We start from the raw sequence: 12,308 nt of genomic DNA, 5'->3' as shown, positions 1-12,308 counted from the left end.
AAATATCAGTGGCTTACAATTCCAAACATTCATTCCATATGCAGGGGTCTGCAGGTTGGCTGTGGTTTAGCTGTGGGCTAGGCCATACTCCAGACTTTGAGTCAGGCTCAGGTCTGCTTTGTATGTCATTATTTCAAAGTCTGTGCTGAAGGAGTAAATGTCGTCTGGGTCCTGCTCTTGTAGTGGTGGAAGGTGGAAGCCTGAAAGGGTTGATGAAAACTTACTATGCCTTGTATAACATAGTTTATAAAGAAAATGTTCTACATCCTACTTTGGTGAGTAGTGTCTGGGGTCTTAAAAGCGGCCATCTAAGGTATTCATTCCATTGGTCCCACCCCATATGGAGCAAGGGAGAATGAAGAAAACCAAAGACACAAGGGAAAGATTAGTCCAAAGAACTAATGGACCATAACTGCCAGAGCCTCCGCCAGACTGAGTCTAGCACAACTAGATGGTGCCTGGCTACCACCCCTACTACACTGACAGGGATCACAATAGAGGGTTCTGGACAGAGCTGGAAAAAAATGTAGAACAAAATTCAAACTCACAAAAAAAGACCAGACTTACTAGTCTGACAGAGACTGGAGAAACCCCAGAGAGTATGGTCCCTGGACACCCTTTTAACTCAGTATTGAAGTCACTCTTGAGGTTCACCCTTCAGCCAAAGATTAGACAGGCCCATAAAACAAACAATAATACTCATAGCTCAACCATGTGTACGAGACTAAATGGACACACTAGCCCAAGGTCAAGAATGAGAAGCCAAGAAAGGACAGGAAAGCTGGACAAATGAAAATGGGGAACCCAAGGTCCAGAAGAGGAGTGTTGACAAGTCATGGGGTTGGCAACCAATGTCACAAAACAATATGTATACTAATTGTTTAATGAGAAACTGGTTTGCTCTATCAACTTTCATCTAAAGCACTATTTTATTTATATATTCCCATGGCCAAAGTGAGTCATAGGACTAATCCCAAAGTCGATGGGGTTGGTCTGTACATGCTGCCTTCTCTAGCGGGCGGTTGTGCAAAGTCAGAAATTAAAAAGTAGTTTTTTCGTTCAACAAATATTTATTCATCACTTTCCTTACACTTTCCTCGGACAAAAGGTCAGGCAGATAATGGTGAACAAGACATGGCCCCACCCTCCAAGCGCTTGTGTTCTCCTTGAGGAGACACATATGGAATAATTATAATTGTAGTAATTAAGTGATAAGGAGGCTATGTAGAAGGTGCTAAGGAAATATAGAGGTAGCAAACCTGACAGGTTTGGGAGCCAGGGAAGACTTCCTTGAGGAAGTGACATTTGGCCTGAGCTCTGGAGGAATTAATTAGGGGAGGGAGCTTGAAAGAGGAGGGCAAGGGGGCAAGGGGCGGGGAGTGTTGGGAGAGGACAGAGGCCAGGAAGAGCATTCTAGGGAAGACAAGTGGCCTTGTAAGTTAGGTGGTTGTTGTTAGTTACTGTCGAGTAGATTCTGGCCCCAGACCTTCAAGTACCTCAAAGGCCAGACCATAAGAAACTCTTGAGTTTTACCTGGATGATACTCCTTGAGTTATTCTTTCTCTTCTACTCCAGAGTATAGGCATTATATTTACTCTTTCCAGGTACCTCAAAAAATGCTCTGATAAATTACATGAAAAGAACTGCTCTGCTACAAATACTGTGCCTGATCCTGGGGTAGAGTTAACTGAATAAGAAAAACCTGACCTTCAATAAATCACATCACTATTTGAAGTCACCCATTTTTTTTTCCCCAACATGAGACAATAAAATGTACAATTGTGGAGCCAGACTCAAGGGTTTAAAACCCAACTCTGGACATCTGCTTCCAGCCCACATGAATAACTGATCCTAGACTAGCTCTCCTACCATAAACTATTATAAACCTGGGCAAATATATAGATGACTCATTGCAGACAGTGAGCACTAGGCAGTGAAAGACTGTTCTCCCAGACAGAAGATGTCTTAAGTCTCCTACTGCTCCCACAGTGGAACTACCACAAGTGGGTGGCTTAAAGAAAAAAAAAAATTATTTTCTCAAAAGTTCTGGAGGCTAAAAGTTCAAATCAGGTCTTGACTGTGTTGCTTTCTTCTTTGAGCCTCTTTCCTAATTTCTGGTGTCTGTTGGCAGTCCTTGGCATTCCTTGGTGTTCCTTGGTATCTCTCTTTCCCCCTGTGTGTGTCTCTGTGTCTGTTATGCTCTTTTTTATAATTCAGAAGTGATGAGATTTAGAACCCACCCTGCTCTGATATGACCTCATGAACTTAATGAAATAAAAACCCTGTTTCCAAAAAGGATCATATCCACAGATACAGGGACTAGGAATTCAGCATGTATTTTGGGAGGGACACAATTCAATCCATAACAATTCTATCCAGAAGGGAGAGAAACAGTGTTTACCCCAGTTTACTGCATGGAGGCCCTTTCTGGCCCATACCAGAGCCCATAGGAAGACTAAGGAGATTTTTTTGGTCTTGATGAGCTGAGGAAACAGAGATCAGAGTTCTGAGCAGCTGAGGTGGCTGGGATTTGCAGGGCAGAGCTCTAGAGATAAGGAAGCTGTGCAGACAAGGAGCTTCAGAAACTGCCTGAGCAGCACCTTGAGTCTTTGAGTGTGAAGCTACATGTGCACAGGGCAAGAGTGTATGTGGCTGGGCAGAGAAACAACTCCCAGGCCACTGTGAGCAGAATGGAGAGTCCAGAGCTCACAAGACTGGGATAGGTTCAACTATCCAGAGTGGAGAGATCTCACTGAATACCCTGAGTGCTTAGTTGACACCAGAAAGGCCATCAAACTAGAGACAAAAACGAAAACCACAAAGCTTTGAGAAGAAGGCATCTTACTGATCTTGTGGTAGGTAAAGATATTTTTAGGACTCAGTGAACACTGACCATAAATGAAAAACCGACAACTTGGACTTCATCAAAATTAAAAGCTTCTGCTTCTCCTAAAAAAAAAAAAAAAGTTGCGGAGGAGCCAACTCCTTCTTAAGGTAACCCAATGTGTGTCAGAACTGTGCTCCATAGGGTTTTCAATGGCTGATATTTTGGAAGTAGATTGTCAGGCCTTTCTTTTGAGACACCTCTGGGTAGACTCAAACTGCCAAACTTTTGGTCACCAACTGAGTGCTTAACCATTTGTACCACTCAAGGACTCCAGACACCATTAAGAGAATGAAAAGGTTGGCCAAAACAGAAAATACTAACAATACAAATATTTGACACATTTTATCCAGAATACATGAAGAACTCCTACAACTCAATCATAAGAAGACAGTTCTCTTAAAGGGGCCAAAGGCTTGGACAGCCACTTTTACTTCACATTGAAGATCTATGAATGGCCAATGATCACATGAAAATGCTCAACGTCACTTGTCCTCAGGGGAAGACAAAACTATAGAGTATCACTGTGCACCCAATAAAATGGCTAAAATTAAAAAGCCTGGCAATGCTAAGTGTTGTCAGGACATGGAACAACCAGAACTCGTACTTTGCTGGTGAAACAACCAGTTTGGAAATCAGTACAGCAGTTTCTCATGAAGTTAAATACGCACCTACCTTATGACCTAGCAATTCTGCTTTTAGGTATTTACCTAAGGGAGATGAAAATATATACACACAAAAAGACTTGTACCAGAATGTTCATAGCAGCATTATTCATATGAGCCAAAATCTGGAGAAAATCCAGCTAGCCATCAGCCGGAGAATGGATAAACAAATTGTGGCATAGTCATACAACAAAAAGGAATGCACTGTTGATACGAATCAGTATGGATGAACCTCAAAAGCATTTTGCTGAGTGAAAGAAGCCAAACAGACAAGTATATTCTGTAGAGACCGCTATGTGAAGTTCTAGAATAGAGAAAATTAATCCATGGTTAAAGTGGGAACAATGGTTGTCTCGAGGGTAGCGGGGGGTCGCCTGGGAAGGGGCACGAGAGTGTCTTCCGAGGTGGAGATGTTCTGTATCTTAATAGCTGTACAAGCCACAGGGCTGTATGCAGTGATAAATCAGCTGTTTGTCAAGACACATGGAGCTGAACACTTCAGATCTGTGTGTTTCACTCACCTAAACGACACCTCACCCTGCTGCACTTTTGAATCACCTGGTGGAACTTTAGGATCGATTGATGCCTGGGCTCACTCTCAGAGGATCCAATTTAAATAGTCCGGGGACTCTTAGGGGTGTTTAAAAAGTCCTTGGTGGGTCTAAGGTGCAGCCAAGTTTGAGAACTACTATGCTAAATTGTGCTGTATTCCAGCCTCAGGAGAGTGGCCTTAAATGCTGGGCCAAGACCCACTCCAGGTCAGGTTGTTGTGTGCCATGGAGTTGATGCCCACTCACAGCGACCCGAGGTGACAGAGTAGACAATATGGTGGCCCTGCAGGGTTTCCTAGGCTGTAACCTTTACAGGGTCAGATTGTCAGGCTTTTCTTACTGTGGAACCACTGGGTGGCTTCCAACTGCTGAGTGCTTAACCGTTGTGCCACCAGGGCTCCTGAAATTTTAGCAAGTAGAGGTCTGTTAGGTGAGCAGAGTTTTTTCCTTATGTGGGTAAGGATCAGTTACTGTATTTCTCAAAAGATCAGAATTGGAATTGGGTAATTATGCTTGCATCTTGGTATCAAACTAAAGTACCTCGATAGTAGCTTTTTAATCAAGCTTCCATAGTTTAAAATGCTTTGTCAGTTGTAATACACCAGTAAGGTGGTATTGTTAGTATTACAATTACTACTCCTATCGTTTTTATTACTGCTGATTACAGTATTTCATCTCTGGTAGATGTATGACACTTATTTATTAATTTAGTAACTTATTTATTAATTTAGTAACTTACTGAGGTCCTGATAGTGGTGTTTGTAGTGTTCTCATGGTTGAAATGAACTTGTCTATGAACCTTTCTTCTTTCCGAAGCCCTTGCCGCCTGGGGTCCTTTCCTGCTTGGCTTGCAATTTTTTCCTCCCTGTTCTTTTTGATGTTGCTGCAGTTGTTATTGCTGCCGTTTTTTAGAATTCCAGAGATTAGGTTTATAAATTGATGATAAGGAAAAAAGTATCTATGACCTACAATATAGACTTTCCTTTGTAAAGGACCTACTTGCCCTGCACCCTGAACCCTTTTTCCAGTAGGTGAGGGGTTTTGGCAAATGAATGAAAAAAGGGATATTTTCACAGGCTTCCCTGTAGCCAGTGGTATGCAGCTTGTAATTGTAGAACACTGGTCTTTCCTGTGGAAAGTTAATCTCCCTGACTCCATTAACACTCACACGTGACTCACTGTTAATCTGCCAAGACATCGTGGGGCCATCCACTGGAAAATGTTAAATTACAGAGCAACTCTGGAGCCTCCAGGAAAGATCCTGGGTCTTCACAATTCAAGCAGCTGGGCAGCTTCTCCTTTTGGACGAGGAGCAAAGCCCATCTTCTGTCACCTCAATTTCCTTCTCCCAAACATCTCAACACTCTAACTAGATTTTACTGGCTGAAAGTTAGCAAAGAGAGGTTTTCTCTTTTTTTTAATGCATATGCCTTTGAGAGGATTAAAGCAAGACCATCAGTCATTCTAATGTAATGTAGATTTATTAAATCAAATTACTTTTGTGATAACACCTCATTTGGAGATGTTGTACACTAAGGGGACGGAGTAGAGGGCAGAGGGCAGTTTTGGGGAGGCAGCCTGGCTGGAAACAGGATACTTGGGCCGTCGGAGGGCTTCGTGATGAATTTTCTTGGCCTCAGATGGTAGGAAAGAGCCAAAGATACACAGTTTTCTCCTTACCTAGATGGGAAGTGACCCCCACTTACTCTGGAACTGAGATCTCTGCTTGCTACTTCATCCTATTTCAGGTACCCTGGGGTGAGAGTGCAAGGTGGTCTAGGATGCAGAAGTGAAGAAGCTGAGGGCATGGGTGGGATAAGCATGAGCACAGAGAAATTTCTGGTAATAAGTGGCCACGCATACCTGCTTGTAGCTGTGGGGAAACATGAACTGTGAGATATACCCTATCTCTTTGCTTCAGACATAAATGCATCTGGGTTTTTCCCTAGAATGCCAGAGGGTTCAATATGAGCATCCCCATGCCTGGACACCCAGTGAACTTCTCCAGCGTCACCCTGGAGCAAGCCCACAAGGATGTGGAGCAGCTGGAGAAGCTCATCGAAAGCCATGATGTCATCTTCCTGTTGATGGACACCAGGGAGAGCCGGTGGCTTCCTGCTGTCATTGCTGCAAGCAAGAGAAAGGTAGAGTATGTGGAGTCTAGGGCTCTCATCTCTGCCTGTGACTTAATGCACCATTACCCTAAGGGAGAAGTGTCCCCAGTCCTCCCTTCACCCCAAAAAGAGGTGTAATTTATGTGATCTGGTGACAGGTGCCAAAGGGCTTCCACCTCAGACTCTGTCTTTCTCTCACACACATCATTCAATATAATAATATGGTTTGCTATTCAATTTTTGTCACCATCCTTTGAGGTACATCACACTAGAAGGTGTACTAACATGAAATGTAAGCTCCAAGAGGACAAAGTCTTTGTTTTGTCCACTGCTTTTGCTCAGTGACAACTTCAGCAACTAGCGGTATTGAATGGTTAAACCATGGTGCATATACATAGTGGAATGGTATGTAAAACCAAAAACCAAATCCGTTGCCATCGAATCGATTCTGACTCATGGCAACCCCATGTGTTACAGAGTAGAACTGCTCCACAGGTTTTTCTCAGCTGTAATCTTTATGGAAGCAGACCACCAGGCCTTTCTTCTGTGGTGTCACTGGGTGGGTTCGAACTGCCAACTTTTAGGTTAGTTGTCAAGCACTAATCATTTGCACCACCCTGGGGGCCTGAGTAGTATGTGGCTATTCACAGTTATGTTTTCGAAACATTTTAATGATATAGAAAGACCACATTATGTCAAATAAGTAAGGTACAATATCATACATATATCAATTAGGTTCCTCTGTGGGTGTGTGTGTAGAGAGAGAGACAGAAATAGAGAAAGTGAGAGTGGGGAACAGGAAGGGAGATAGAGGGAGAGAGAAAATACCAGAAAGATATACCCCAAACTGTTAACAGTAATTGTTTGAACTGTGGGATTGTGAGTGGTTTTTGTTTTCTTTTGTAGTATAGTTTTTCTTTATTTTTTTTCAAACTTTATAGTCAGAAATCTGGGAGGAAATGTTAAACTACAGCTAAGAGAAGTTCTTATAGTATAAATGAAAACAACTATTCTTAAAATTTATGTGGGCAGTGAATTGTGTAGTAAGTGAATTATACAATTCAATAAAGCTATAATAAAAAAAATGTGAAACTGTGTGGACACAACAGAGCATAGCATAATGGTAGAAAGAACGGGCTTGAAAACTATATAGCCTTGATTTTATACACCTACTCTACCTCTTAGCAGCTAAGTGACCTTGGGCAAGTTCTAGAACTAACCTCTCTGACTCATTATCCCTCTTTGTAAATGGGAAATGTTTGTGGGGAGTTTTAAATGAGATAATTTGTGCAAATCACTTGTCAAGTCTTTTGTACTTAATAAGCCATCAGTGTTGAGTAGCTTTTATCATGAGCTTCTAGAGTCTAATTAGGCTATATTTTAACACTTATGAAATAAATAAGTTGATCAAATATGACATTAGCCGTGGCTTAAAGTATATATGTCCCTTAATTTCACCATTTTCTTTTATTCCTTGAAACCTGCAGTTGGTCATCAATGCTGCCTTGGGATTTGACACATTTGTGGTCATGAGACACGGCCTGAAGAAACCTAAGCAGCAAGGAGCTGGAGACTTGTGTCCCAACCACCCTGTGGCATCTGCCGACCTCCTAGGCTCATCCCTTTTTGCCAACATCCCTGGCTACAAACTTGGCTGCTATTTCTGTAACGATGTGGTGGCCCCTGGAGATGTAAGTAGATTTCTTTGTGGTTCCAGTTATTTCCTCTGGCCGCCTTGTTCACTGAGGCAAAGAGACCCAGCTCTTTTGTTTTTGACTATTTAAATATTGTCTTTTAACAAAGAGAAGAATGCTCCATTTCTCTGGGGGAGGACATTATCCCTCCATGAGCCTTGACTGGCATCATCAGCTGTGTGCAGCTGTTCCCTGTTCACCAGTATAAATGCAGATGCAAACCATTTTGGGGGAGAACTCAGCAAGGAAGCCACAGGATAGCCTGGTCCCTGGTATCACTCAGCATTGTCTTCTGTGCTTCTCTTGGTAAAGAGAGCATTAAGTGAGGAGTCTGAAGACCCAGGTTCTATCCTGGCCTTGGACACCGACTTACTGGGTAATTCTTTTTTTTTTTTTTTTTTTCTGAATAAGTCTCTCAGGCTCCCTGTCCCTCTGAAAAATGGGGGTAGGGGTGTCAGATTTAGCAAATGAAAACACAGGATGCCCAGTTAACTTTGAATTTTAGGTAAACAATGTGTAATTTCTTAGTATAAGCATGTCCCATGCAACATTGGAGATCTACTTATACTAAAAACTTATTGGTTGTTTAAAATTCAGATTTAATTGAGCATCTTATATTTTATCTGAATTCTTGCCCTGCCAAATCACAGCATTGTTTTTGTTGCGTGCCATCAAGTTAATTCTGATTCATAGTGACCCCATGTGACAGAGTAAAACTGCCCCCATAGGGTTTGTTTGGCTGTAATCTTTATGGAAGCAAATTGCCAGGTCTTTCTCAAGCAGAGCCATTGGGTAGGTTTCAATTGCCACCCGTTCAGTTAGCAGCCTAGTGCTTAACTGTTGTACCACCAGGGCTCATTAATCACAGTATAAGGTGGGTCAAATGGGAAAGTTCTCATTAATCACAGTGTAAGGTAGGTCAAATGGGAAAGTTCTCATTAATCACTGTGTAAGGTGGGTCAAATGGGAAAGTTCTCTGAAGAGCAAGCACCACATTGCACGAATGGAAGATCCTATAGCATTAAAGACACCACACTAGTCAGTCTGTAAGAATGGTTTTTTATCAGGACAGATATTAATTTCTAGTAAAGTAAAGCAGAGATGTTTTCTGTACCTTTCACTCTATTTTCCATTTCTTTTTAAAATTGTTCCTTAATAACTCATGTTCCTTTTGGATGACTGGCTCCCAGTATAAAGAAAAAAAAAGATAAACATTCTCTTATGTGAGGAATGGCTATGGTCTTGATCACAGTGTTATACTACACAGCTGATCCTGTTACTGCCAACAAGTAAGAGTAAAGATCAATTACAGTAAAGTCCCATCTGTTCATGAGGCAGAATCTTCAGAGTTAAAATTATTCCTAACCACCTTTTAGTTTGCCCAAAGCTGGAAGATTGGCTTGTGTTTAGGCACCGCACTGTTGCAAAATTTGTCGATGTTAGTTGCCGTTGAGTAGGCTCAGCTCATGGTGACCTTACAGCTGAACAGAATGTTGGCCGTCTTTTACCGTCTCCATGATTGTTGATACATTTGAGTCCATTGTTGTGGCTGCCGTGTCAATCCATCTCACTGAGGGTTTTCCTCATCTTTATTGACCCGCTACCAGACATGATGTCCTTTTCTGGAGATTGATCTTTCCTGATAACAGGTCCAAAGTAAGCAAGCCAAAGTCTTGCCATCCATGATTTTAAGGAGCATTTAAGCCCTAGGATCACACTCCGGGTGATGAGATGCCCACGCTGTGAGAGGCACGCAGGAACTGAAGACTGCAGGAATACCACCTTAATGGCCTCCGCTCTGACGCGTTAACTCCTTGATTAGAATGGTGGGGCAGAATTATGTGTGCTTATCCCTATCTTTTGGTCAGTGTCTCTCTTTGTCTCTGTCTCTGAACTGCCAAGCACAGAAGAGTGGAATTGAGTTAAAGGAACATATGACACAGCTCTACTATATGATGCATCCAGGCTATAATTTTTGGTTGATGTCTCCCAATCTAATTTACTCGTAGTTGCTAACCCTTTTTAGCATATTGCCTCATTTAATTTAACCTAAATTGTGTATCTTTATTTTTTCTTGATACTCTCAAGAAATATTATTTGAGGTTGGCTTTCTTTGCCTAGGCGAGCCTTTGGTTATATTGGATGGCTTTATCTTGGAGGCACTTCATGCTTCAGACAGCTAGAGTTCAGCAGAAGTGAGCTTTCATCAGATGGCAATGATTGTTTCTCTGCAGTCAACCAGAGACCGGACCTTGGACCAGCAGTGCACTGTGAGCCGCCCAGGACTGGCCATGATTGCAGGAGCCCTGGCGGTGGAGTTGATGGTTTCTGTTTTGCAGCATCCAGAAGGGTGAGTTTGCTGTTTGGAGATGGGTGTTTAAACGAAGGAAGCTTTCATAGGCTGTTGTTGATCAGTGTCTCCTTTGACCTCTTTTGAGCCTGATTCCTCTGAGAATTTCATTGTTCTTTCTGTGCTCAAAGAAACAGGATTAAGTGGGAGTTACTGCTTAAGGGTACTGGGTTTCCGTTTGGGTTGATGAAAAACTTTTGGAAATTGTGGTGATGGTTGCACGTGGTGAATGTAATTATAGTCCCTGAATTGTACACGTAAAAGTGGTTGAAATGGCAGATATTACGTTATACACATACATATTTTACCACAACAGAAATGTTTAAAAAATGGTTAAAATGGATAATTTTTTGTTATATATGTTTTGGCATAATTCAAAACAAACAAACAAACAGAAAAGCCAGACTAGGAAAAAACCCTGGTCTGGTTCTTTGGCCTGAGAGAACATGTCATGAGATCTTTGGGGCTGCACTTCTGCATCTCTCTGGAGTTGAATTCTCCTAGAGTTACCTGGTAACTGATGGTAAGAAGGATAAAAATTTTGGTAGAGCCTTAGGACATTCACGTTTTAATTCTGTTAGCAAGTTTGGATCTACTTAAGCCTGAATATTTGTAAGACAATACGTGAGTCCTGTTGTTGCTAGGTGCTGTGGTGTCAATTCCAACTCATAGTGACCCTATGCACAACAGAATGAAACACTGCCCGATCCTGTGCCACCCTCACAATTGTTGCCATGCATGAGCCCACTGTTACCGCCACTGTGTCAATCCATCTTATTGAGGGCCTTCCTCTTTTTCACTGATCCTCTACTTTACCAAGCATGATGTCCTTCTCCAGGGACTGATCCCTCCTGATAACATATCCAAAGTATGAGACATAGTCTCGCCATCCTTGTTTCTAAGGAACATTCTGGTTGTATTTCTTCAAAGATGGATTTGTTCGTACTTTACATGAATCCTATATGTTAGAAATTGTATTTAGCTGTATGTAACAGAGATCCATCTTTAGCCAAATGGGGCTTCATTTTTCTTATGCAACATGAAGTTCAGAGGTAGGCAATTCAGGGCTGGTACAAAAGGCTCTATTATGCCATCAGTAACTTGGATTCTTTCTTATTCACTCAGCCACTCTTGGCTTTCCTTCTTGTTCTTGTGAGCTTGTAGACACGAGATGGCTACTTTACCTCCCATATTGGTAACAGTTGAGAAGAAAGGAATGACTAAAAGATAAAAGTTGTGGTCAGCTGAGTTTGCTCTCTTTGAAAGAGCTTTCCTAGTAGACTTACCCACTGATTCTAACTCCTCCATCGCATGGCCACTCCTAGGTGCAAGGAAGACAGAAAAATGCAGTTTTTTGGCTGGGCACATTGCCTACCTGAATAAAATTGGGATAAGGGAGAAGAGAGGAATGAATGTTGGGTATGCAACCAGCTGTGCGCCTGCCATACAAATTTTTTTTTTTTCTGTTTATAGACTGAATGTCTCTAGAAAATATATCCCTAGAAGATATTATTATTGCTTATATAGTTGATATTCTTTTAGTTTTACCCACGTATTTTCCCCTTTTGGTTGTTTTTCTTCTCTTCCCTAAGTTTTCAAGCTTCCATCTGAGGGCATGTTTGTTTTGTCTGAAGAATTCTCTTTAGTGCGCCTCTTCTAGTGACAAATACTTTTCAGTTTTTGTTTATCTAAAAATGTATTTGTTTTGTATTCATATTTAGAAGCTGTCTTTACTGGGTATTTTGTTGTTGTTGGATGCCATCAAGTCAGTTCTGACTCATAGCAATCCTACAGGGCAGAGTAGAACTGCCCCATAGGGTTTCCTAGGCTGAAATCTTTATGAGAGCAGATCACCAGGTCTTATCTCCCACAGAGTGGCTGGTGGGTTCGAACAGCTGACCTTTCAGTTAGCATCCTAGCTCTTAACCATTGTGCCACCAGGGTTCCCTTCCCTGGATATAGAATTCTAGATTAGCATTATTTTTTTTTTCCAACACTTTGGAAATATAATTCTGTTATCTCTGGCTGCCATTGATTGTCTCTGCTGAGA

The 12,308-nt window shown here is 41.8% G+C and overlaps 1 protein-coding gene across 19 annotated transcripts in view; it reads left to right on the top strand.

The window, feature by feature from the left end:
• ATG7 (autophagy related 7) overlaps window positions 1–12,308 on the top strand; it is a 299,990-nt gene that overhangs the window by 75,609 nt on the left and 212,073 nt on the right. For all 19 annotated transcript variants that reach the window (XR_002785715.2, XM_023547914.2, XM_023547908.2 and 16 more), the window contains 3 exons: window positions 6,050–6,244; window positions 7,702–7,905; window positions 10,143–10,258. Coding sequence is in view for 18 of the 19 variants with exons in the window: in XM_023547914.2 (XP_023403682.1) it covers window positions 6,050–6,244; window positions 7,702–7,905; window positions 10,143–10,258 (515 nt within the window). In the remaining variant the exon portion in view is untranslated. The remainder of the gene's footprint in view (window positions 1–6,049; window positions 6,245–7,701; window positions 7,906–10,142; window positions 10,259–12,308) is intronic.

This window comes from Loxodonta africana, chromosome 22 (assembly GCF_030014295.1).
Source record: "Loxodonta africana isolate mLoxAfr1 chromosome 22, mLoxAfr1.hap2, whole genome shotgun sequence".
Classification (NCBI taxonomy): domain Eukaryota; kingdom Metazoa; phylum Chordata; class Mammalia; order Proboscidea; family Elephantidae; genus Loxodonta; species Loxodonta africana.
This window is presented reverse-complemented; position numbering and strand designations above follow the sequence as displayed.